The 27,810-nt window shown below is 30.8% G+C and overlaps 1 protein-coding gene across 4 annotated transcripts in view; it reads left to right on the forward strand.

The window, feature by feature from the left end:
* The window catches only part of LOC126853407 (aryl hydrocarbon receptor nuclear translocator-like protein 1), an 83,961-nt gene extending 56,450 nt beyond the window's left edge, over positions 1 to 27,511 (forward strand). For all 4 annotated transcript variants that reach the window (XM_050599122.1, XM_050599119.1, XM_050599120.1 and 1 more), the window contains 12 exons: positions 9,983 to 10,149; positions 10,558 to 10,631; positions 10,722 to 10,820; positions 15,981 to 16,338; positions 17,710 to 17,970; positions 18,935 to 19,085; positions 19,611 to 19,719; positions 19,813 to 20,860; positions 21,106 to 21,159; positions 21,246 to 21,289; positions 21,399 to 21,539; positions 21,622 to 27,511. In XM_050599122.1, the coding sequence (XP_050455079.1) occupies positions 9,983 to 10,149; positions 10,558 to 10,631; positions 10,722 to 10,820; positions 15,981 to 16,338; positions 17,710 to 17,970; positions 18,935 to 19,085; positions 19,611 to 19,719; positions 19,813 to 20,860; positions 21,106 to 21,159; positions 21,246 to 21,289; positions 21,399 to 21,539; positions 21,622 to 21,714 (2,599 nt within the window). In that variant the 3' untranslated portion in view covers positions 21,715 to 27,511. The remainder of the gene's footprint in view (positions 1 to 9,982; positions 10,150 to 10,557; positions 10,632 to 10,721; positions 10,821 to 15,980; positions 16,339 to 17,709; positions 17,971 to 18,934; positions 19,086 to 19,610; positions 19,720 to 19,812; positions 20,861 to 21,105; positions 21,160 to 21,245; positions 21,290 to 21,398; positions 21,540 to 21,621) is intronic.
* Positions 27,512 to 27,810: the final 299 nt, after the last annotated feature.

The following is a 27,810-nucleotide window of genomic DNA, read 5'->3' on the forward strand; positions in this document are numbered from 1 at the left end:
AATATATATTTCGCAGAAGAAGATATTAGATTTTCTCATTTTTCTTTAATCGAGCGGTACATTTCTGGAAATTTTTTTTACATGCTATTGCTATCTTGCGGAACGATTGATTGAATTATAAAGTGCGAAGTACGTTAACCAATCAATGACAGAGGACTTGTGACCATGAACCCATGGTCATTAAACTTCAAAAGTCACATACTTCGTTTCCTGGATCAATAAGGAAACGAAGTCCACCCACCGACGTGAGCGTGTACTTGAATACGCGCTTTGTACCATTACGTTTCCAAGCTTATGACTTATGGTTAGCGTAGGAAGAGTACCGGATGCTTTGACAGAATTAATGAACTACATACTCGCGCTAATTATTACGTTTGCTCCTACAATTCATCATTTCCATCGTGCTTCCGTCGTTGCATGCCAACATTATGTTTTAAAACACCTTTCAAATATTTTTATATCATATTTATTCATCCAACGAAAATTTTTATAAAGCTTTTAAAAACGTGATAAAATGTTTAGATAAATTGGAAATAATTTTTTTTTTGCATATTGAAATGTTTAATAAATTGCTTTTCGGGAAATTTTTGCTTCCGATATTCTGACATTTCATGCATATGTCGCACACGATAGTTTAAAATGTACATATTGAAATATATATATGTACACACACACACACGCACATATATATATATCGTGCGTGGACACTATAATATTTATATGTTAATTCTCAAATAACATAGTTCTCATGTAATTATCATAAGACTTGAAAGACGTGTAATTTGCAATGTGATTTTAATTATTATCTAAATCACATCATCTAAATATGCATATAATAATTTTTTGTAAATTGAAATGTGCTGGTAAATATATTTTGAATCTATATATATATAGGATATGTCACTTTTATTTAACGTACGTTAAAAAATCAAAAAATTACAATCATTTTATATGTAATGATTAACAGATTACTATATATTTATATATACATTATTTGTCTATAAATTCAAATACAACTTTATTTAATATATTTCTTAAATTTAAAAAAAATCTGATTACACTTTTCGAAGCTGTGGACTTTTAATTTTAATCTCTTTTAAAATATAACAAAGCTTATTTTGCATCAACTTTTTACGAAGAACGAAAATTTCATCTACATGAGAATATCCGTTGGTATGTTGCTTTTGTCACGCTTTACCACGACCTATCCAACTTATAATTTCAGGACATTTCTCGTGCGTTCTCACGTGTATCTGAGTGTGTGTGCTGTGCTTGTGTGTGGGACACAAAGAAAAAAAACTAGATGTATGGGAACCCGTCATGGACCGGGCGTCAACAAAAATTCCTATCGCCCTGTTTGCTAGCTTAGCTTATTTACAGATATATATATATATATATATATATATATATATATATATATATATATATGTACTATTATGTACGTCTATAATATAAACAAGATGTATCTGAGAAAATAAGAAGCTTTAGAGATTGATGAGAAAAGAGTTACGACTAAACGAACAAAATCAAATTCGTCTCTGATTGTTTATTTTAAGTGTTTAAATAATTTATTATTATTTACATATGTTTATTTAATATTATATTATTATTATTATTATTATTAATGAATATTATATGCAGTTAACAATTGATATCAAATGACTTTTTTTAAATCGAATTGAAATTTATATATTATGAGAAATTAATTATACAATTTAATGATGAATTTGTCGGTATCGAACGAGAATGAAATAAATATAAATGGAAATGGAAATGTAGTATTTAAATATTATATGCGTACCACCACTTATCGAGAGCGATTTGGTAGAATTTTCCTATTTTATCAAATCGGGATTTTTAAAAATATTTTTTATTTATTGTATTTTGTGAGATAAAAATTACAACTGGAATCATCGGAATTTTTTAAAATAAAAGCATCAAATTTCGTCTTTGTCTGTTTTTATTATCGTAACTCTTTTGTGAATTAAGCAAATTTTGTCGGGCTTTTAAAAATAATTGTGAATGCCGAATAACAAGTATACGAAATAAGCGAATAATGAATACACCCACGCGAGTGAATTTCTATTATATATATTCGCTTTTGCCAACAGGATTTTTATATAATATTATAAATCTCTTTCTCTCTTTATCTCTCTCTCTATCTCTTTACTATATGTTAACAGCTTTCAGATTTGGTTTGTTTGTTAAAGGAGTTAACGAATCAGAGTAAAGAGAATACTGAAATTCATTTAATTCCGTGTGAAAATCGTATTACAAAAATTCATTACGATTTTGAAATTCGCTGTACTGTATATCCTAATGAAAACAGAACATTTTTCTGTCGTAATTTTGAAAAATTTATTTATACATGTGTTCATGTCATTGTTTGAGACTTTTTGCAGATCAAATCAAATCTGCTAATATAATATGCAAAATGATTATGTTTCTCTTCTTACTACTTTTATAGAACTGATCCAAGAAATCGAATTTAAGTAAATCTCTCTACTAATCTCTCCATTATTTATCTTATTAATTTTTCTCGAAGAAGTATTCATTTATTAATTTTTAATATTGAATCAATGAGATATTGTTTTTTAAATTTTATTTGCGGATCGAAGGTTTACACTGCGAAATGAGATAACTGAGAGAGATAAATGATTTTAGGTATATATATATATATATATATATATATATATATATATATATATATATATATATATATCTGTTCTGTTGAAAAGAATTTTTTCTCCAGTCGAAGAATAATAAAGAAAATCTCTAAGTTCCTTCTAGAGACAATCCACATCTTTGGATTTCATTAAGGATTATAACTGAAAAAGAACTTTTTTTCGACCATTCTATCAGTAACGATATATTTATAAAGGAATACAAATTTATTATATTTTCTAAGAGTTAATTGTTTCTGATAAAGAATCCAGATCTATACTTTTAACTGAATTCCTCTAATGAATATTTGGTTGTTTCTTTTACTCCTTCCGGTTTGATTGGCTTTGTCTGTATCATCTGGATGCCATATAAGAACGAGGAAAGGACGCAGATGATGTAACGTGGAAAAGAAGCGGTTACGTTTAGAGCTCGTTACATAAGAGCCACGCTTATAAGAACTATCTGGACATAATTTATCGCGGATAGCGACTCCTAAATTAAGTCCAATCAAATTAATGACTTCTGCCTTAATTGCCTCATCAGCAACAGCGCGGAATAATATCAGCAATTCCCGCGATGAATATTAAATTTAGGTATACCACGTAGGTATACTTTACATGCCGTATTTAATGTCCATCGTAAAATTATATTCTACATAATAATCATTGCATTATTATGTGCATTGTGGTTTGCTAATTGATTAACAGTGACACTTTAATTACTAGTCACTTTCACATTGCAGTAATGCACCAAACAAATAACGATATCCGCCGATAATAATAATAATAATATATTTATTTATTTATTTATTTATTTGTAACTTTTCTTTCAATTGATATTATCACTAATTCTCTTTTTAATATAAATAAAAAAATATTGCAATGCACGACCATCATTTTTTGATTTTATTTTATCGATTTCAATTTTTAAATTAACAATTTCTTCTTTTATGATTTTTTTAATAACAAGAAATGTTATTAAAGAAGATTCTAAGAAATTATAAATTCTTTTCAGATATATTGTCGAAAACAGTCACTCTATTAATTACGATATATCATGAAATTAATAGCACGATCAACTGATTCGGATGATAGGATTGGAGGTGGTGATATAAAAATCTTGCCATATAATAAATTAATATTATTGAATGTCATTGCATGCGTCTATTACGTGAAAAGGAGGTATTCACATAAGTTGAGCCAACAAGGAGTGCGAGGGATGGATGGGGAATAATAAATCGTCGCATAGACATTAGTAGGCATGCATATTGATGCAGACGATCTGCCTTTATTTTTGAGACTCTTGCGATGTTTCTCGATGAGATAAAGACTTATTTATTGAATATTATCTGGTCAGCGAATGAGCTTTCGAACGGCGTAAAAGATCAGCAAGCGGGTTACGTCATCGTCCGAAAAAAATTTTAACGACCTTGGATACGGTCGAATAAATTTCGTTTTTTTTTTCTTTTTCATTTTTGCGCGATGGAAAAGAAAGCGCAACGTGGTCTGCGTTGCGACGCGCTTAATTAAAGATCTGTGATAATTATCTCTTCGATGATTGTAATCGACGAAGGCAACTTTCGCGACTGCGACCTTGCTGCTTTTTTCAAAGAGAGGTGAATCGAAACAATTGATTTACCAATTAAACATTCGCCTCGCAAAGATATATAATCCTGCGTAAAATTACTATTGCCTCGTCTATTGTTCTATCTGTGCGCCGGCAATATTGCGTCGTTGAATTTTTATTTCATGCGACGAGCTTAATTATTTATTGCCTGCGCGCAATAACGACACCAGCGAAATATATATCTCTCCTGTCATATCTCGCGATTTACATTATTACGACAGTTAACATTTACTTCGGCTCACTCGCGAGGAAACTTATTATCAAATTTACTATAATTTTTTTTCCCTATTATCCGTAATATTAAGACAGTAATTTTGGACATCTCGATATCAACTTTTCATTTAATTTATCAAAAAATGTCTCTGTCAATTAATCTTTATTCTAACGAAATTATTTATAATTGTATGCATAATTATATTTATATACATAATTATATGCAATCTTTCATTTTATATATTTTATTTTATTATTCAATTTACATAATATTTTAATTCTTCTACGTAATCAGTTCATGTAGAATATCAATCGCAAGTCTTGAAAGAAAAAAAAAAGAAGTCACTTTAAGCACTCGTATGGGAGACGCGAGTAGAATTATTAATTGCTCGACGCGATAAGGCGACTCAAAAACGCCACTACGCGCTTAGGACATGGGTCGTATTGGCGAATTGGTTTAATTATCTCTGTCTCTTATCCTGTTTTTACCAAGCCTCTCGAAATCGTTATCCCGTCTCAACAGCGACTGTATCAAAACATCAAAGCGAAGTCTTAGCTGCCATTATCGGCGAGATAACAAGCGATCCAAGGCTATCACTAGAATAATTACTCAAAATGATCGTGACATCGTGTAAAAAGTAATCTCCATATGCTGATTTCGGGAATAGTAGTCTTAATAACGGAATTAATTTTTACTTGAGTCGAAAAGTGATCTTTTGCTACGAACTTATTAATACTACAGATAATCATAAACAAGACATTATGATTTTTAATATTGAAAATATAATTTATTAAAAGCAAAAAGTCAAATTCACATATAGATCCAATTAACTATATGTATAAGACACGCTTCCTTTTATTTATAACAAGAGTAATCAACGAAATAAATTTTCCATTTTTGTAATATTATTTCATTATTCACAATTTATACTTTCAGAAATTAATTAATATTTACGATGTACACATGATGGCATGCGATATTTTATATTACTGTTACTGCAATCGTTGTCTTAAGAGTTTAGGTGCTAAAATTAATTTAATTTTCTTACATCTTCTATGATTGCAGCGATAAACGAGCGTATTTTTAATTTCTCCGTTTTTTTTTTTTTTTCATCTCTACGGATTAATATTTGCGACAGATCGCGGACGTTTTATTTGTACTGAATAGCGTGTTTGCGTCGCTGTGCTCCTCATTCCTCGTTAACATTATAGCACATGCTCTGTTCTATCGTCACAAGATACTCGCCAGATAGGCTCCCGGCCAGATACGCAGCGGATACCAGACATCGTGCCAAAGGCGCCGATTGTTTATTACTTCTGACGTGTCGCGAGAGAAGTGTTTCTCGCGCGGGATAAATATTTTGGATGGCGATTTAATTTAATATGCTTTAAATCGATTAATCCGACTTACGCGAAAAATATGTGGAATAACTTATCGGAATTGACCAAGATTTCCAAATAAATTACTCGGGCGCGATTTTTAAGAGGCACACGCAAACTTTCGCGTGCGCCGATCGTAAATCGGTGAAATCACGCCGCCATAGCCTTGATCTTTAACTGACTTGTGACCAAGAATCCCGCGTGGCATCCCGGTAATGCGCCCGATGCTTTTTAGACAACACATTGTAATCAATGATGTTTCTATGTTCATGATAAAAATACCTACTTAATATTCACGTGAGACTCACGGCGTCAAAAGAAAAAGAAAAAAAAAATGATCAATTAAGACGTTTTAACTATTTAATTGCTATTTCCGCGCGTCCATCGTGCGAAATATATGCGGCATAACTTTACATAGTTAAATATATACAATTATTTATAGCTCTTTTATGATTTGGTCATAAGAAGTTTATTAGAGGATCAAGCTATTATAATTGGTTCATTATGTAAGCGATTCAAAAGTGAAGAAAAAGATCATATAATGCGTGTTTGCTTATTTTATATATGCATCGAGCAACAGGTCGTCAGAAATTTCCAAACATTTGTGAGAGATGCGACGCGTAAATCAATATTTTCTCGAATAAGCAAGGTTACACCTTCATGCGTGCGATAAACGCACGTGTATTTTTACGAATTATATAATAAAAAATTATATCAAATTTAATGGATGCATTTTATAATTAAAATTGGTGAATGCATGGCCTGGGCATAACAATTAACAAAACGCTAAATACGGTATGTATAATACCTGTAGTATGTAGGTATGCATTATGTCGCGTATCTAATACATAGTTAATTGGCAAAGAAAAAGAAACACGTCATACGTGTTGTTTCTTAAATATTCGGTTGCGGTAATCTTACAATGTCACCATACACCTTTATAAAGTATTATTATTTTAAGTTGCAACAATCCATCAGAATGTCAATCTATCAATGGAAAATTAAGTTTGAATAATTCGAACAAATTATTGATTTCTCTAATTTGTTACCGACATCTTTTTCTTGTACATTTATATAAAAGATATACAAATTATACATAAAAAATTAAAATTCTAGCGAAATATTTTATTAATACACAATATTTCAGAATAATAACGATTATTTTAGTTAAATCTTTTAATAATAATAATGAGAATTTTAATTAAAATAGTCTCAATAATAATAATTATTATTATTTTAATTAAATCTATTTCAATGTATGAGATAAATTTATAATTTGTTAATTTTTTTTGTTATCGAATATTTCAAGAAAAAAAAAAAAGAAAAAGATATAAGAGACATTAAATAGTTGTTTCAAAAGCCACTTTGGCAAATTAAATTTCTGAGACACGAACATACAGTGAGAGAAATATTATTGGCCATTTAATTTTAAATCTAGTAGAACTTCAACACAAAAATATTGAATATTAAATTTTAGAAAGCTGTGACAAATGATGAGCTTTCTTAATTTATACATGTGACGTTACGTGTAAGATTCTTTGGCATATGAGATTTTGCAATTTTTTAAATTTTACAAATTTTTGCGTTGAAAAATATGTAAATTCTTTTAATTTTCTTTTTAATTTATTTATGTCAAGAGTGTTAATTATGGTGAATTTGTAAACTAATTTGTAAGTATAATTATACTGAATTATTATATTTAAAAATAAATATAGTGTTTATATAAGATTATTTTAAAATAATTCTATTTATTATTTTGCCGTGCTCTCGTCGACCAAATTTTCTGGTGACATATTTAAATATTGCTGAATGCCTGCCTCAAGGCCGATGATGAGCACGAAGGCTCATCCCATATACGCACACTTATGTTATCGTCATCTTGCAAAAAATATATAACCGAACTGGATATTAAGAATCTCCTACGAACACATTATGACGTAATCGGGAAGAAATATTTTTATACGATAGTTAACTTCGTGTCTATACTACTTATAAACTCGAGAGTCGAAAAGCGAAACATATAAAATCAATCAACTTTGTTTTTTTAATCGTGTTTCGATTAAAAACACATAGAAATGATAGACGAACAATTATTATCGCTTTTATTGAAAGAAATATACTATCAAGTATCTATTATAACATTACACAAGAAATACAAAGGATGTTTCAAACTAAATTTGAGAGACAGCTTTTTTGGCTTCAATTTTGAATCAATTTTTAGCTTAACTAAAGTTGCCATGCATTAAATTTAGGTATTAAAGTTGCTATTATTATATCTTCAATATTATGAAATGGAGAAGAAATTTATAAATATGGAATAAAATAAATATCTGTTATTAATGCTTGAACTTCTGTATACACACACAATTGAAATTATTATTATGAAAATTTAAATCCAAGACATTAATATGTTTTCGAGAACACTTTAATTTAGGTTTAATATCTCTGTAATGCTGTATGGCGAGTCAATATTCTACGTTAATTGGCGTAATTCGATTCTATCTTTAAGCTTGCTACTTACCATTTTAGCGAGAACAAGCCGTGATTTCTATAAAATTTGCAATTTTATTTCGCGAAATGGCCGATATCGTTTTTACAATATTATGATAAGTGGAATGCAAATATCGTTGACTTCAGGCATAAAAATTATGATCTATAAAACCACAATATTGTTACAAGCTGCGCAAATGCAAGGATCCATGAACAAACCACGTGTGCAAAAAATATAATTGTTAGACTGTCGTTAAATGTATATAAAACTGAGATTTTTAAAACAGAATCTGTTCTTTTTGCGAATCTTTTGTAAAATAATCTTGACTATAAATATTCTCTATGAATAAATATCCTTGTACGCATATAAATATCTTATCTAAATTATATTAATTTTTAAAGAAATGTGCGTATTTATCTGTATACGAGAAATTTATGCACATATTTCGTGTGTATACATACACACACACACACACACACACACACACCTATTTTATAATATATGCAAATGTGTGATTCATATACAGCGTAAATTTAACATGTGAACATATGTGTGTACGTAAATGTATCAAAATCTTCGAAAGCATCAGTACCATAAATATACACGGGCGTCCGCAGGATTTTTTTCAGAAAAGAAGAGGGGGGGGGGAGGACCATGACCATAAAATGTCATTGATATGCTTTGATATTTATACAACTTTTAGTATTAATATATAGAATTATGATTACGAATTCTTTTTTATTTTCCAGGGGGGTATGCGCCCCTCCTTGCTCCTTACGGACGCCCATATACCCGCGCATGTAAGATACACGCGTGACTGTTTATTGCACACATACATATATGAGTTATCGTCATGGCTGTATGTATGAACTTATTTTTGTCCATAGTTATGCTACAGTATATCAGTTGACTATATAACTGCGGGAAACTGTACGATATAATAAAGAAACTACGTATCTCTGCATGAGATATGATATATTCGTACGTAAATTGAGACATATTTCGCGGAAGTGGAGATTATTGAACCAAAAATTCGTATGTGAATAATTAGACTGATTCATCTCATTTTATATTCATCATTATGAGCACGGAACTTTTTTTTTATTTTTATTAATTTTATTTAAAATTTTATTAATTATCAGACGCGGATATGCTATTGTTTATAATAAATAAAACAAGAGAGATATATTTTTGTAATAATAACTTTCATAGTTATATTTATAACTATATTTGAATTTTGCTAGACTATTATACATAAAATTATATATCTTGCGTAAATAACGGAATATAATTAAAGATCGGTTTCAAATATCGTATGATAATTTATAGACTAATATTTATATAAAATAAAAAAAATTTGCATCTTAATTTATGGAAATTTATATTCGAGATGAATATATGTGTTACGTGCACATTATTAACACATACAAGGTTGAATTAAAAGAAGCTTATATATTATAATTCAATTTACTAAAACAAGCATCACTTATTAACGAAAATATACGTTTTTCTATAAATTATAAGATAAACAAATTTATTTTATGTTTTGTATATTAATAACTCTCATTGCTGCTAAATTTCACTCGTCATTTCTTTTTCTTGTTACAGTAACCCACGTGCATCGCGAAACATGGCAGAAAAGCAACGTCGCGACAATCTCAACACAAATATCTCGACGATGGCGTCCCTTGTGCCGATTGTCGCTGGAAGTTCGAGAAGGATGGACAAAATATCCATTCTAAGATTAGCTGCCGCCTTCCTGAGAATACAATACAGTAAGTTGATTAAAAAATATTTTTTTCTACAAAATATTTTTTAATTATAATTTATTATTAATGAACATATTTTATTCTTATTATTATCCTAATATCTCTAAATTTTTCTTCTAATTAAATTTATAATATTATAGTTTATTATTAATTATCATATTCTGTTTTTATTATTATTCTAATATTTCTAAATCCTTGTTTCTTAAATAATAAATGAGACCGAATTATACTCGCCGTATCTTATATTACTTTATATATAAACAGATTTAATCATAAACACATAATTATAAGTCTAAGGAATTAAAGCTGGGATAGGATGTTATTAATATTAATTTCTCATTTATATTGACACGATTCCGATTAATGTGAAAAGAAGCATTACTTAAGGTCACGTACTTTATGCATTATTTACAGTATTCGGACGTCGCTCGATGAATTTTCTTTCCCAACAGTTCAATGAGTTCGACTTGGAGCAATACTTTGTCGACGTAAGTACACACAATGCCTATATGCACATGCTATAATACAAATCTCGAGACGATTGACACTGCGGACACTTATTTTTCAAATCATAATAGCATATAGTTGACAGCGAAGGGTTCTTCCTCATAGTCACGGCAACAGGGAAAATTGTCTACGTCAGCCGACAAGTGGAGCATCATCTCGGCCATGTCCAGGTGAGTTTTTTTTGTTCTAATATATGAATTATTTTCATCAATACAACTGAATAGTTTTGTCAACTCTATCTTTTCTCTTATCTCTTCTCTTCTTCTAATTAAAATTAATTGTTCGAAAATCTTATACTTTGACAGTTTACATTACATTATTGCAAACAATAGTAGCTATCTCTGCTCCCAATTTATATAGCAATCAAAAACCTGCTTAATCACGAATTATATCACAATTATCTTTGCTTCAACGGACCACGAGTTTTCTCATGTTCATTCACGATAAAGCTTATCGATAGGTGAAAATTTAAATTTTATACCGATGTGATGTTATATCGCTAAATGTAAACATTACATCGATGAGAGAGCTAATGACGCACAGCTTTCCAATATGAGAATACGTTTGCCTGACAACGAAATATATTAATTTGTTTTTTTCTTTTTTTATGAATCAATGATAAACTCCAACTCTGATATTTGAATTGCTCGTGATATGAAGAATGCTTTAATTTAATTACTCATCCAGTGATTATTCAAGGAAGCTGTTTGTCATACATATATAAATATTTCGCGAAATTTTTCCTATCTTCCGCATTTCTCCCTCTTTTTTTTAAGCCTATTTATATTTAGGCATATTTATATTGCGGCCATTGAAATATACGACCGTATAATATTTTCGCGCCGGCGCTGAGAAGAAGGTAAATAGACGGTTGGGGTGGAAGGGAGGGAGTGGGAGATATAGGGGGGAGGACAGAGGAGAGAGCGATCGCGATCTCTCGCGCGGATGCAACAGCTGTTAGCTGCAACCACCGAGACCTGCCCTGTGTAATGCGCGGAGTCAGGAATTATCGATCAAATGAGTGCGTGCAACGCAAATACGCTCCCATAGCAACCGCGCGTTAGCGTGTGCCCTCTGCTCCTTTTCGCTCGCTATGAAACGTTACACACATCCACCAATATCCGCATTTCGTTTCCCGTATATTTGTACGTGGGAATTAATCCGAGATGCGAGATTGCTCGCGAAAAATGATCGCGCGCGCGAGGCCCGTGCTCGAGGTCTGTTTCGAATGAAAAAAAAAAAAAATCCGTTCGCTGCCAATGAAAAACGTAACGATGATTATCTCGCGCGGTAATTATTCGTCCGGATCCACGTGCGACTTTTTCCGGAAATTCACGCATTCAATCTGGTGGGAATGTATCCAAATGGATTCGCCGAGTTTTCGAGAAAGATAAAACATGTTAATTTACGAAATTCGTAAAACTAAAAGATATGGGGGAAATTAACATTATTTAAGTAATATTAAAAGTTGTTTTTCTTTTAATATATAAAAAATATTTTTTAAATGTAAATATATATTAAATGCATGTACATTATTATATACATAATTATATGTATAGGAATTTTGTTTGAATAATCATAAGATAATTGTAAGTTAAAATGAAAATTGTTACAGATTATTATTTTTCCAAATGTATTATGATGGCACATTAAGATATTATATAAATTATTAGTATTAATTATTAATATTAATTAATATTAATGATTTTATTTGCTCAAAAGACATAATTGAGATGGATCATTGAATGGATTCTGCTATTTGGATTTTTCTATTCCGTTTATATTCAAAGAAATGAGTGATAATTTCACATCATAAAATGCAGAATGCATTTGGTCTATCAAGAGAAATGTGAATTTTATCGTATCTAATGAAACAATCGTTTCAGAAATCATAAAACGGAAACGTTGTGATTAGCCGGAGGCAAATTTAAGGATCAAGTAATGAACGTTACGGGAATAATGGGCATGTCTCCGTTTATATCTGCGATAGATTCGAACCTAGCTAATTATCTGCTGCAGATATTAAGGGCGTATTGTACGAAAATAATTAGCTCGATCGATTGAGATACATAACGAGAATCTTGCTTTTGCTACCTGCTGCGCTTTGTATCTGACTTTGTAGACATAAGTCACCTGACGAGATCGGCGTGACAACCTTTTCGACGAACTATCGGAAACTTCGTAATTGTGCACGTGACGTCGATTCAGCGACGGAATAAATTTATTTCACTTTGGAGTCACTGAAGAGGCCAACTCAAAAAGAAACTGAGATAATGTAGTCATCTGGATGCAAAAAACTCTGCGCAACATATTGAGAACGGATTAAATAAAGACGAGTGAAAAAGTCTAAACAGAGTATGGAAAGTATTTTATGCTGTCGCCTTGGAATCGAAAATCACAAAATGTGAAAGCTAAAAACTGCTATACGTTCAGATACACTGTATTTAAGATTCGGATTCCGATGTTGAAGGCAAAATCTGCTTCAAAGCGGTTTTAATAGAAAATCAAATATAAACCAATAATTTGAAATACGATAGTAATAAAATATATTAGGCAAACATTCGTATAATTTATACGAATTTTTATATTTTAGAGATGGTCAATTCATTTTATTTTATTTTTTTTTTTTTTTTGCAAATTTTAATTGACACATTAAGTACAAACACTAATTATAATTTTTACGGGACTAATAGATTGTGTCACTGAAATTTGCCTTTCGAATTTGAGAGTTATTTTTGGCAATAAGTGAAGAGAAAGTTTTGCAAAGAGATTGTCATCGTTTGAATATTTTACATGGAACCAAGTCAACACTCAACTTAACTGAAAACCGAATTCTAAGTTTATATGAAATCAGCAAATAATTGCGAAACATCAAAACAACGGAGATCAACAAATGTACAAATTTACAAAGTGGTTATTAATGATATTTCCTGCGTTCGGAAGGATATCTCTGTAATAAGTACGATTCACCGATTGTTTTTATTTTTTAAATTCAATGTAAATATATGGAATGCCATTTCTGTGCAGAATTCCCGTTTATGGAAATGAATGATTTCATAAGATTCTTCAATTTTCATGGCCAGATTTTGTGCGAGGCTTACATTAGCAAAACAATTCTTTTGCAACATATAAGGATCGTATATGGGCATTAATGATGCCTAAATGACCGATAATTTTGGTAAAGAAAATGTGGGTTTAGATTATGACGTAAGAACCTCTCAGGATCTTCAAGACAATACGATCCAGCGAATATTAAGCGATGGATCACGGGCTAAAGAATATATACCTGAATGTATATGATACCACTTAGGAGAAATATTATGAAATTAAAAAACAAATGGGAGAAATCAAATCAATCAGATTTTTTTTTTGGTAGATCACAGCATCGTCTAGTCTCGTTTTACATTCATGAATATTATTTAATAACACAGTTATACATTTTATGCGTTTTTATAACTTTCTTTTTTTGTTAGTATAAAAATATTTTAACTTTATTTATTAATCATATTTTTTATTAATTTTTTTTAATTAATCATATTTTTTAGCTTTTCTTATTAATCATATTTCATTAGAATGAAATGATCAAATTGTGTTGCCATGTGCGTGTTTTTTTTTTATTAATAAATTTATCCCATGGTTCTTTGCATATTTTGAGAAGACATTTAAGTTTCATTATTCACTTATGAGGACCACACCCTCTTATTTACTATAATTTGCTATTTGTCTGTGCATTTATTGGATTAAATTGAGTTACGCAAGATAATTACATTAGATATTGATATTAAAGAGAATCATCAAAATAATCTAGAATTTTTAAGAGAGCAATTGCTAAAAAATCTTCTCGAACATGTTTTCGTCAAAAGTACGTGCTTTCATCGTTATAATTAACATTATAAGGTTATCGCCCTTTTGTTTACGTTCAAGGCGACACGTGTTTACGCATGCGGGGGTCCAAGATCGCTTCTAGGAAATCATATTCAACAACGAAGATGATATATCCAAAACAACAAGAAGAATAAAAATGTTACGACACAGCGATGATTTGTTCGACTTTACAGGGACATTACATATCTCGCGACAAAGATAAAACTGTTAAAAATCTAAACGCGCGTGTCTCCGTCGTAGAGATCAGGAAGAGCCCTCGGAGATTTCAACGCGCGTTTCAAATTCTCGTTCACGAGATTAACAGATTTTGCAGCGGGGAGTGGAGAAAGGCGCTGTCAACGTGCTTTATCGCTTCTTTCTCCTCCCACCTAACTTTGAAGTTTCCTCTGTATTTTTGCGAGCAAGCAACGACGAGGATAAAGTGTAAAAAAAATGTCCGGGCTATCGATCGCATTCACCAGAGTGGCGCTCCAGATTCAGGCGTAACGATAATTCGCCACTTTGCTGTAACGAACCGGCTCTTGGGAGCCGGCCGAGTCCTTCTCTCCTTCTCCTGCTCTCTTTCGGCTTCTCTACGTAAAAAAAGATGCTAGAACGAGTGGGCTATGTAGAGAAAGAAAGACGCAGAAAGAGAGAGAGAGAGAGAGAGAGAGAGAGTGAGAGGGAAGGAAGAGTGGGAGGATGATGTGCAGGAGCAGGATGAAAGTTGTTTGTAAGCGCGGGTTTGCTCTCGTTTTTTAAGAAGGTACTCATAATCAGGCCATATTGTTCTCAAGGAGAAACCGCCTGCCGCGAAAATGAGCTCCGTCGCCAACACGGTGCACTGTCGTCATCGTCGTCGGCATCGTCATTGACGTATCGCGATTTGCTGCGCGAAAGATACCGTTAGGTTTGGTTAACAATAAATATTTATGACAAAGACCGATAGTATTTTTTTTATATTAATATGAGAAGGAGAAAAAGAGAGAGAGAGAGAGAGAGAGAGAGAGAGAGAGAGAGAGAGTCAATTAATAAATGCTGAATATTTAATATTATATAATTATATCTTTGAAAAACAATGAAAACATGCAACATTGAAGCGCCAAGAGAGCATTATTTGTTTGTTCTCGTTTTAAAATATTGTATTATTTATTAAATTGTAAAATTGAACTGATTTATATCTTAAATTTAAAGAAAAACGAAAAATTGAGAACATCAGTTCTTCTCATAACATGCTTTCCCAATTGCTTTTCAATTTTTTTTGTAAATATAATATAATTAATTTTTTATAATGTAATAAGAATTAGGAGACGACTGTTGTACGATTCTATATTCAATGTTGATGTAAATACATATATCAGATCGCACAAACAATAAGGGTCAATACGAGCGATGCGAGGCAACTTGATCTAAACTTGGAAATTAGAGATTCTCGTCTGAATTTCGAAACTGTTTGAATTTCGCAGAACGAATTGCTGGGTCAATCTCTGATCGATTTCGTCCATCCCGATGATCATGATGAGCTTAAGCGAAACCTTATATCCGACGACATGCAACTTACGACGACATCCTCGCCAACTGGGTCCGACTTGCACGATTACAATTCCAGCTCCTCCGACGATTCGACGACAAATCACAACAGAGCAAACGAGAAGAATAAGCAATTCCACGAGCAGAGGCGGAGGTTTAAGATTCGCATAGCTCAGCGCATCGTGAATAGACGTGAACACACGCAATACGAAACTTTTGACATTTCGGGAGTCCTGCGGCTCGCGGAAGCTTGCAAGAACGCAGATAACAACGGGAACCGAGGGAGACATCGAGGTAAGAGTCTATAAAAAAATTTACGGTACATTAAAATCGGAAAAAAATTTGTTTATCTTTTTATATTTTTTTTAATTATATTTTTTTTAATTGTATATATTTTTTAATTATTAAACAAAAAAAAAAGATTTAAAGAATGTTTAAAATCTCTATAACTTTTTATGTCATATATTACAAAGAATCGATATATATAAAAAAAATTAGGATGGTTTATTAAAAAAAAAATGGTTGATGGTTATTAAAAAAAAAAGAAAGAAAAAAAATTGACAACGAATCGAATAAATGTACGCCGAAATATGAAATGGTGGGATGGTGATGATATAATATTCATGACATAATTGCCTCCTGTATCCTATATCCCTTCACTGCTTTTATTTAACAATTATTATCCAACACTTACTTTCCTTTACGAATTATTCAGATGTATCATTTTATTTCGAACATACCCTATGTATAATCAGATGTTCTTTCCTATTATAAATCAGCAATGACGTGCTTCATTATGTATTCCATATCGAGCGTAGCGAGCGATTCTCGAAAGAGAAGATTACCCGCGCGAATTCTCCGGATCGATGGTCTTGTTTTATCATGACTGAAACCCGTAGCGCTGCTTTCGTAACGAGTATCGCAAATATTTACGCTACTCCTGTATTTAAATTTAGACCTTCGCCGCCGTCGTCGACGAAGATATGTTAGGCTCAGTCAGAGCGAGTTTAGATTCTTTGAGACTCGCCTATTAGATCAGAACTGAACGCCGGGGCAAGCACGTGTTATACGTGGTGCACTGTTTAGAAATGCGTTCAGAGGAGAGCGGTCTCTAAGCACAGGTGGATTTACCATGGGCGACAGTTTTATTACAAAATGCACGGATTTGCTCGACGCCACTTTTTACTTACGGAATTCTTTGATGTATCTTGAATCGATCTTTTTCCTTAGTGGATATTTAATGAGAAGCCAACAAGAGTAACTTTTCACTTTGCATTAAACAACTCAGTAATCTAGTTTAAAATTAATTTTTGTTGGGATAAAGGTTGCTTGAGGCAAGTAAAATATGATTTACGTATTTGCGTTTAAGCTTTGTTTGCGTAAAAATCTCTCGACTTCCAACAGCTTACACAGTCCCAAAGTTATCGATGCTGCAAAATTGAATATCAGAATTGATTTTTTTTTTAAATTTAATATCTATAATATTTATAATAAAAAAAAACACACATACTATTACAATATTTATTATACATTCTCTTATATAAATATTATTAATCTAGCGAATCTCTATTTTTCATTGAATAATCCTTCTGATCATAACCCGATTTTCTTTCAAGATAATTATATTTTACTCTAACTCTGATCCCGTCGTGATGACTCTAACAGAGATAACGGGCACCAGCAACGACATTATTTTCGCTGGCGTAGCGACCTTACCGAAGAAACGTCCCATCACCGAATTGTCAATAATGGATGCCACGAAAGATGAATATATGACACGGCATTTGGTCGACGGACGTATCGTCTATTGCGATCATAGGGTGTCCATCGTTGCCGGCTATTTATCGGAGGAAGTATCTGGTCAGAATGCGTTTGGCTTTATGCACAAGGCTGATTTAAGATGGACAATGGTCGGCCTACGGCAAAGTAAGCTTTTGTGTTTAATATAATTAACGTAATTTTTATTTTTCCGTTAAAAAATATTTACACACAATGTGCATAACGATAACAGGATGTCTACTATCTGGAACAACATGGAAAACCATTTCATGGAACTTATTGTGAAGGGATTTTTGTTTTTTTTTTTTACTTTAATATTTTTTTTTCTCTTTAATAATTGTGCTCTCATATTGTGAACAGTCGATAAGTCAAATGAATTATGCGCGTTTAAAATATATTATAAATATATATATATTTACATCTTTTATATATTCAGTGCTTTAACATTTTGCTTAAAATATTGAATATCCAATACATATTCTTTATGTAATTTTCAATGATAAAAAAATGAAAATATTATATAAATGAAATATATTCAGTTTTTTTTTAGTACATTTATAAATCTGGCACTTGAAACTTAAGAGGCTTTATTTTTTTGTCATACAAGTGAAAAATATTTGAAAACGCATGCGATAAAAAATTTATTTTAGAAAACACCAAAAAACTTTTTAAATATTCTTTTTTGAATTTTGAACAAAAATATCTAAAAGAATTTTTAGAGATTTTTTTTACAAAATTTGAGTAGACACTCTGTTAAATTAAAATATTCAATAAAATATTAACAAAATAACATTATGAATTTTTTATTATATTCGATATTCAAGTTATTAAAAAATTACATATATTACTTTTTATATTTAATAGTTAAATCAATAACATTTTACATTATATATTACATCATATATTGTATTATATTTTACATTATATATTATGCCGTCATTATTTTAATACATGCAGCTTTTACAATGAAGGTTTATTGTGATATTTTGCATGCCATTTCCATAATTAATCACAATTTAAACATGACAACAAAATATATGTAAAGCGATCTATTTAAAACCAACTATTGTTTTGCATGTGCAATTACTCATGATTAGTTATGCATTTGCAGTGTACAGTCATGCCGAAACGTGTGGCACGTCGTGCTACAGATTACTCACAAAATCCGGTAAATTCATCTATCTGAGGACACATGGTTACTTGGAGTTCGATAAGAACACGAAAACGGTGGAATCTTTCGTTTGCATTAACACCTTGGTATCGTAAGTACATTTCATCAATGAATTATAGGACAGGCGAGGAAAATAATTGGCTTTACAGATTAATCGAATATTAAAGTTAAAGTAATAAATTTAAATAAGGGAATGGATTCAATTATTTCTGCAAACTATATCTTTCTGTTTTTTGAATATCAACTCTTAAAAATCACATATGGATTATTTTTTCTATCGATATTCTAATAATAGAATATGCCGAAGGCCTTAATCAATAAAAAATAATAAGTACAAAATCTATTTCTTACCTTTTGTTGTGATCATTCTCTATAGATGCCAAAGAATATATATCAATCTTTGTAGATTTTTTTTCAAGCATTTTGAGTTAAAACTGCGAGAAGACATTATGACTCATATGTGATCAGTAATAAAGCAAAAAAATATGTGACTTACAAAGATTAAAATACACATTGGAAATATTATGTTAATACGTATGCAATGCGTATTCAGCAAAGCATATAAGAATATAAGGAAAAACATATAAAAATATAAGGAAAATTTTGTTGCATGCAGGGAAAAAGAAGGTATTCAACTAATAAAAGAGATGAGAGAAAGATTCGCCGCGACTCCAGCTAGTAAAGGTCTTATAAAGAATTTCGACATAAATTCACCGATAGAATTGGTAAGTCAAATGTTATTCTTTGCATTTATAATACCCGTTTATATTTACACGTGAAGTTTGTGTAAAGAGATTGTTTAACGGTTTAAATATTAGGATTTGAGCCAATTATCGAATCCAGAAGGCAATCTCGAAGAAAAATCACAGCTTGAAGAAGCCATCAATCACTTAATTAGAGACTTACCTTCCGCATCGGATGATAATCCCTCACCTTCGCCGAAGACCATCATATTGTCTCCTGATACGCTACCATTCGCTGAGCAAACAAATAAAGTTGATGTCGATAAGATTGATTCTTGCACCGTTTTGCAAGGCAAAGATGATCAAATTCCGAAGCAAGAATCTAAGGAACATAAACATACATTGGAAAATAATAATGTCAGTAGCGCGGAGCAATGCCCAATATCGGATTCAGAAAGCATGATGAATGACGCGCATAATAATCATAATAACGTCCAGAATGTCGATATGTCTGTACAATCGAACATTCTTGCGACCACTTGCGAAGCTAATATGAATCCTTGTCAAAGCGTACCTCTTAATCATATATCACGCTTGGATGTGTCTCAAAACGTGAATGGTTTGAACGCACAGGTTAAAATAGAGCAGCGCGACAATGTGCTGTCACCAAACGCTCTGCGCGAGAATGACATTAAGCTAAAACGCGGGATCGAGACCTTCAATCATCAAACGCAGGAATTAGTAGTGCAATACTTTGATGACAGCGCGAGCGACAGTTCGGTAATTTCACAAGGGATCGAAACACACAATCAACAATCAAGGTATATGTTGAAGAGAGTATGTAGCGACGAAGATCTTCCGGCAATACACAGCAAGAGGAGGTCTAACAATATGTTGTATGCATCGACGAATGCCAACGACGAACAACAATACGTTTCTTATGTGAACTGTGGGACTTTTACCACCGACGACAAGTATTCGGCAGTCAAATTCAATCAATACTATGATGTTAACTCGCAGCCACTGCTCATTGCGGAGTCACCCAATTCAAGTCTTGATCACGAAATCGAAACAGAATTTCATCAGCTGGTAGATCCCGCCGCAACGAATATCGACGAAGAACAGTATTTGCAGGATCTTAAGAACTACATCGCCCAAAATTCGGACCTGAGTTCACATTCAGGTAAATTGTAATAGCAACTTGTGCTCGTTCATCGACGAAGTAAAGTAACTAATCTTGTTTTGTCCTGAATATTAAGTGACACATTGAATGTTTACTATATCTCTTAATTAAATTAAATTCGATTTGTTTTTTTTTTCTTTGATCAAAGTCATTATTGCACTATTATTACTATGAATCAGTTACATGATTATTAACTCTTCAAATGATATATCCTTGACAAATTTTTTCTTTCTGTTCTTTTGTAGAGATCATGAAGATATTTAATAATCTTCATAATGGGTCTGTAATAGGTTTTGAAAGTAAGTGATCCTATATCATTTGTGAATATTTTTGCAAGATATATTCGTCAAATTAATTTTGATTTTTGTTTTGATTGTTGTTTCAGATCATTTTAATGAAGCAAAATTACAGCAGTTTTCACCTGACCATGTAAGTATTTAATCATACATGCGATTTACTATTCAAATTTAAATGATTTGAAAATGATATGGAAATCAGATTTTGAATGGAGTATTAAATTTATGAAATACGCTTTCAGCAAATTGTCAATGATCAGATAAGACGCACGTGTCGCCAATTAGCGAGCAATATAAAGTTACAAGAGTCCCAAATCAATATGTTGGCAAGTGTCAAAAATTCGGTCCTTCATGCTCAGAGAGAGAACTTATCACAATTACAGGTATATGTTGGGGTAGATTAATAATAAGAAAATATCATCTGAGAAAATTAAAACGTCAAAATCAATGGTTGTTATTTTCCAGATTGAGCACAACATGCAAAAGCAAATGCTTAAAACTTTGCAACAAGATCATCATAAAATGCAAATTCATACCAAACACAACTTCGGAATATAAGAAATCAGATACTTTTCCAGATCGTTTCACGAATTTTACTGAAACCAATGCAAGAAGTTCAAAGCGAGCTTAATAGAATACTCTTCGGAACTGTGTATTAATTGATAAGAAATAAGCTTTAAAAATTATTTTTTTTGCGAAAGATTTCAACAAAGATATCGGCGTATGTGCAATTTGCATAATATTCCTTGTATTGTGGTATTGTATTTCTGGGATATTTCTTCGTTTTCGCGAATTACCGATATCACAAATATATTATAAAAATGTCTAGATAACCGTGCCATCGGTACAAACAACGAACAGAGATTTGCATCAGCGCAAATATCGCATGTGAAATTGCTCAGTTCACGAAGAATCAAGGTAGGTGTTTAGATATGCTGATGATTTATCTATCACTAAAGCAATCTGCTTCAATCTATATTTTCCATCCACCAGAAATGGAAAAGAAACGAGTGAGAAAAGACATGGGTAAAAGAACTCGCATAGAGAATGTCGAGTGATTAACGTATATAAATGTTTTTTTTTTTCCATTTTTTGAACTCTGTACGACTAAGAACTCTTATGAGTTGCCGTATGAAAAATCATGCACTTTGCTCGCTAATCGATCATGCAGATCGTATAAAACCGTCGCTGAACGGTCCGTTATAAATAACAGTCGCTCTTTAAGCAGATTTCCTGCAGCGACTGAGTGTTACACACAGTTGATAATTTTCAAATTTTATGGTAGTAAATCTGTACATATAATATACATTCGATTTTAATGTTATGCGGTGCTTTACTCGCTAATTTACTTGTTCGCGACAAGTCCGATCGAGTTTAAACTACCTCTGGTTATGTATATGTGATTATGCATGTATCGGATGGATACGAAATCAGTTAGCTTTATTGGTTGTAATTGTGAACCCCCCTCACATTTGATGTCAATGACTAATGTTGTTTATCTTTTTATAATCGTGAATCAATGTCACATCAATATAGAAAACGAATAATTCGAGAAAAGAGGTAATTTGGTAATTTTATCGAATGATGTTTTAAGAGATCTTGGGAAAATTTTATTACGTATTACTTGTGTGGAAAAGAGAACGAAATTTAGAGTATGTCTATGGGGTTGCCACTATATAGGCCAGATGTATACCGATCCTACTTACAGTAGAAAGGTTTTACAACTGCATGTACCTGAATAATATTTACATTTAAATGTCCTATAATATTTGGAAACTAAAAATCTAATCATGTGTTGTTAAGAAATGCTGACAAATATAAATTCAGTCATTTAAAAACAAATCTCATCTTTTACTTGATTATCCCTTCCTATATTGTCACAATTATATTGTGTTGTATATTCTTCTGTATTTTGTATTCTTAAAATGTGGTAACCCTAAGTATGTCTCTAAATTTTGATTACATTATTATATACATGCAATAGAAATTTTTAAAATATTTTCAATTTACAACATTATATATAAATACAAAAAAATATTGAATACAATAATTTAAAATATAAATAAATAAGATATATCCAATAGAAACATTTAAATCAATTTTTTACAAGAATGAACAATTTAGCTATATTCATTATTTAGTTGATTGATTAGTACAAGTAACACACTTTTAATGCAAAGTTCTATCATGTTTTTTTTTTTTATAATTTGCTTGAACGACTTTTTTCACTGACCTTGTTATCCATCCAATATTATGTTACTATGCGAATATACATTATAAACTATTTTTATTTCATCGGTAGTTGACCTCCGTATTAAAAAATAACAAATAGTGATGTGGAAGCTACATGGTTGACTTATGTGTGTCAATTAAATTAGTGATATAAATACACATTAATTAACCGTGTTTTAAAGCGACTACTTATGCCGCGGGTCAGCGTGAATATAACCATATATTGTATATTGTAGAAGTGTTTAAAGGGTAAATGATATTAATATAAGAGAATGACGCGGGAGAGAGAAAAATTGTCCACTTATGTGAACATATTTAGCACATTGGCACTTAACAGATCTACAAATTTACTTAAAACCAATATACATGTATAGATATATGTAACATAAGGCTGGTCCTGTAAATAAAGATGTTGAACATGATCTTTTTTTCTTTTTTTTTTTTTTGGAATTGACAGTGTTCTAAATGCCGCGTACTTTTCTTTTTCATGTACTTCTTACTCCATCATTGAGCATCCTCGAGAATGTATATCTGTTATTTGTAATGATGTGCTATCTTTTTTTTAAATATTAGGTTGATCAAGAAATTTATTCCTTTCCTACATAACTATATGTTATGCTAGGATAATATAAAATTAAATTGAACAAATTTTTTGATTAACGTGATATTATATTTTTCATGCTCCTGCGTTTTTTTATTATACGTCTTATTAAGATTTGAAATTTTGTTGCAACTTGTAAAATAACAACATATATATACATCTATATGTACATATGCATACACGCATACATACAAATGCCATACACACACACACACACACACACACACACATATTATATATATATATATATATATACATTATATTTACTATAAAAAAATGTTTTTAATGTTGATGTCGAGTGAGGAAGTCAAGATTATCAAATAATAAAGGCCTCTGTATAATACGATCGTTACATAAGTGCAATGTGTCGGAATTGTGATGTTCGAGATAATTTGTTCCTCGTTGTCAGTTTTATTAATGAAAAGGCTTGACTTTCTTCACACATACACACACACACACACACACACGTGCGCGCGCGCGCACACACACATACACAAGTCAATCAATGATAAAAATATACAATTTTTTTATGTGGAAGCATACCGCTGAAATAAGGGGTATTTAATTGACTTCTGTATATGAAACTCATGTCGCATAATCGATGATCGCGCGTAAAGAAGGCATCGAATTGCACTTGTCTCTTTGATGCTTGACTTTCCTCGCGATCTTATAGTACAAAGAACAAGTCTAAACTGTCTGTGTTCGGTGTACTCATTCTCTTCTCTCTCTCTTTTTCTCTCAATTATCGTACTGTCATTAGTCATGCCGGTGATGACTTTTATTAATATATTTTCTAACTTTGGACATGGTATACGTCAGCTTGGTTGTCGAGCTTGTATGAGCCTCTCATATCTCAAGTCAAATCGAGCAATCCTTCTTTATGTAAATTTTGTAATTTTAGATACAGAGTACTAATCATGTGCCTTGGTACTAAAATTAAAATTAAAAGATTTACAAAAAGTAAAGTTGCTCTGGAGTTTAGCTTTCTTATAAGATAAAGTAAATAAAGGAATATACATTCAAATATCTTAGTTGTGTGCGAACATATGCGGAAAAGAAAAGAGAAAGTGTGTGACAACGCATAATATTTCTATGAGTCAGGTATTATTTGCGAGAAATGTCAATTTAAAAAAAGTTGTCATGAGAAAATCATTCAAAGAATAGAATTGTTGATTTTTATGATGCGTGCAAGCTATTTTATATATTATTGATAAGTTACGACGAAAGACAACCAAGCGTTACTACGATTTATATAGTACTTTTATATTGTGCACTATAGTTATATTAAATCTCATTTATTATCACGAAATGAAATAGAGATATCTCAATCTTATCAAAATGGATGAATTATGTATGCATAATTTTATTATTCATATAACTTGATGGACATTAAAAGACTTGTCTGTGATTAGAGTTGCATATATTAAATGGCACTCTTGTAACATGAAATTAAAAAAGTGATGAGAGATTAATCCTCTAACTTTTTTTTTATCTAAAATTAAAGAAGAATTTTTCTTTATGTATCTTTTATATAATGAATGACAATATTTATGCGAAATATTGAAAATGAGTGGATACCAATGCAACACAGACAGACGGCTCTACAGTTTATTAAATATGCTACAAAGTAAAGTTTACCTTTATATGTACCATTGTAAATATCTATTACGTTATTATATTTTATACTCTGCTGATTGCACGTATAAGACTTTTCGATTTCTTTCTATAAAAACAAAAACAAAAGCGATTAAGTGTGATTGTATTTTCTTCTTGTACACCTCTATGAATATATTAAATGCAGAATGTGTGGCACGTTTTGATGCCGCTTGGATTTTTGTAAAATCAAATTGTATCAATTGTATATAATTCAAGCTATTGATTTTTGAAAATTTCAAAGATTCTTGCTTGGTACGCAAAAAATGTTTTCTAACAACGTTCTTAACAATGTTATATATATTATATTGAGAGTCACAAATGTATTTTTTTCCTCCTTAATTTATATTAGTTTATGATGAAGCTAAGAAAAGCGTATCGAAACAGGATATATATGCAGAATGTAACAGGTAAGCTTTGATTATTCGCCTGATTGTAAAATTCAATTTAATATTGTATTTTGAAAAAAAAAAACAATAATTATTTATGTTACTATGTATTGATGAAAAGACTAATCATAAATTTTCATTATAACGTATATGGCTTGTTGAACATTGCACGCTGACAAAAGAATAGCGTTTTCCGTAAAAAAAATAAGATAAAAAAAAAAAACTTTTTATATATTACCTTTCCTGCAGTTTGCTCAAACAAAATATAAATACATTATGTAATACAATATCTTATGAATATTCTCATTAATTTTATCATCGAAGAAAACGATCCATATACGAATACGTGAATTATTTTGAATGAGTCTTAGCCGGCCGATATTTGTACGAGCGAAAATGTTTGTAAAAAATTTTCTAATATGTAATTTCAGTGTTTTTCTCTATCTGTTAAGCACTATGTAAATTTCGATATAACTATTAAGAAACGTCAAATATGTAATTCGCGTTCTGCAACACTTCGGTAGGAAATCCACCTTCACAAATTATTTTATATTTTTTTTTATCATTTTTACCTTGCATTTAATTTTCATTATACATTCTTTGGCTAAATGAATATTTTTGCAACAGCATACATACACACACACATACCGAAATAATATTCTAGGAAAAACTAAAATTCAACAGTCTATGTAATCGGAAAAATCAATTTGTCGGGTTTTAAAGATTAAAAATATATCATGCTCACGATACAGCATAATGTAATTATTATTATATATACACATATGTTCTGAATGTGATATCTTTTATTTTATATTATAATAGTTTGTCGACTCAAAAGTCGAGAATATCTTAAAATATACAGAATTGATTTCTAGAAAATGAATCGTCATACATAATTGTCGAAATGATAAAATGACAAATAAATATTTTATTTCTTATTTTATATATTCGGATGATTTCTTACCAAGAAATTATAATAATCAATGTGTATATGTGGAGATGAATACATTATGAATGGTCAAAGAAATTTAGCAAAGATTTATAAAAATGTTTGCAATCAAATTGATTAAAAGAGTACTGATGTTTATTTGGTGCAAGAATTATTAATGGCGCAGAGCATGATAAAGCTTGACAAAACAAATTTGTAAATAAAATACAATTTTTTTTTAATCGGATAAATTTTTCATTTTTGATTTGGTGAGTGACACAAATCAATGTCAACGTCAAGTTTGCATGAATTCGGCTAACTGTTATTAAATATTAGTATATATAATGAAAAAGAAATGCAAGTATATAAAGAAATTTAGAAAAAAATATGTAATTATGATTAATAAAAAAATATAATATGTTGGGGGAAAATTATATGTACATGCATAGTTATTGTGTCAAGACTGAATTATCAAGACTTCGTAGAAGGTGGAACATTTTTGTAAATAATATTACCATCTGGAAGAAATATATATGTATTATATGAATATTATGGAAGAGTATCGATTTTTATTGTTTGATTTATATTTAACCTTTTTGTCTTTGCTTACAATTTGTCTGGTGCTGAAAGAAATATATTGCATTTCAAAAATATTAATATAAAATATTAATATGTTTTTTGTTAAATTAATAGACTCGCGAAATAACTGCAGGACTGATCGTTTCATAAACATAAAATCGTAAAGACTTCGTCACATTAGATACAGTACATACGATAAAAAGTGTAAAAAGAATTGTTCAATTAAAATTTTTAAATGTTTATGTTATTGCTATCAGATCTAATTGTTTAAT

This window comes from Cataglyphis hispanica, chromosome 12 (genome assembly GCF_021464435.1).
Source record: "Cataglyphis hispanica isolate Lineage 1 chromosome 12, ULB_Chis1_1.0, whole genome shotgun sequence".
Lineage (NCBI taxonomy): Eukaryota > Metazoa > Arthropoda > Insecta > Hymenoptera > Formicidae > Cataglyphis > Cataglyphis hispanica.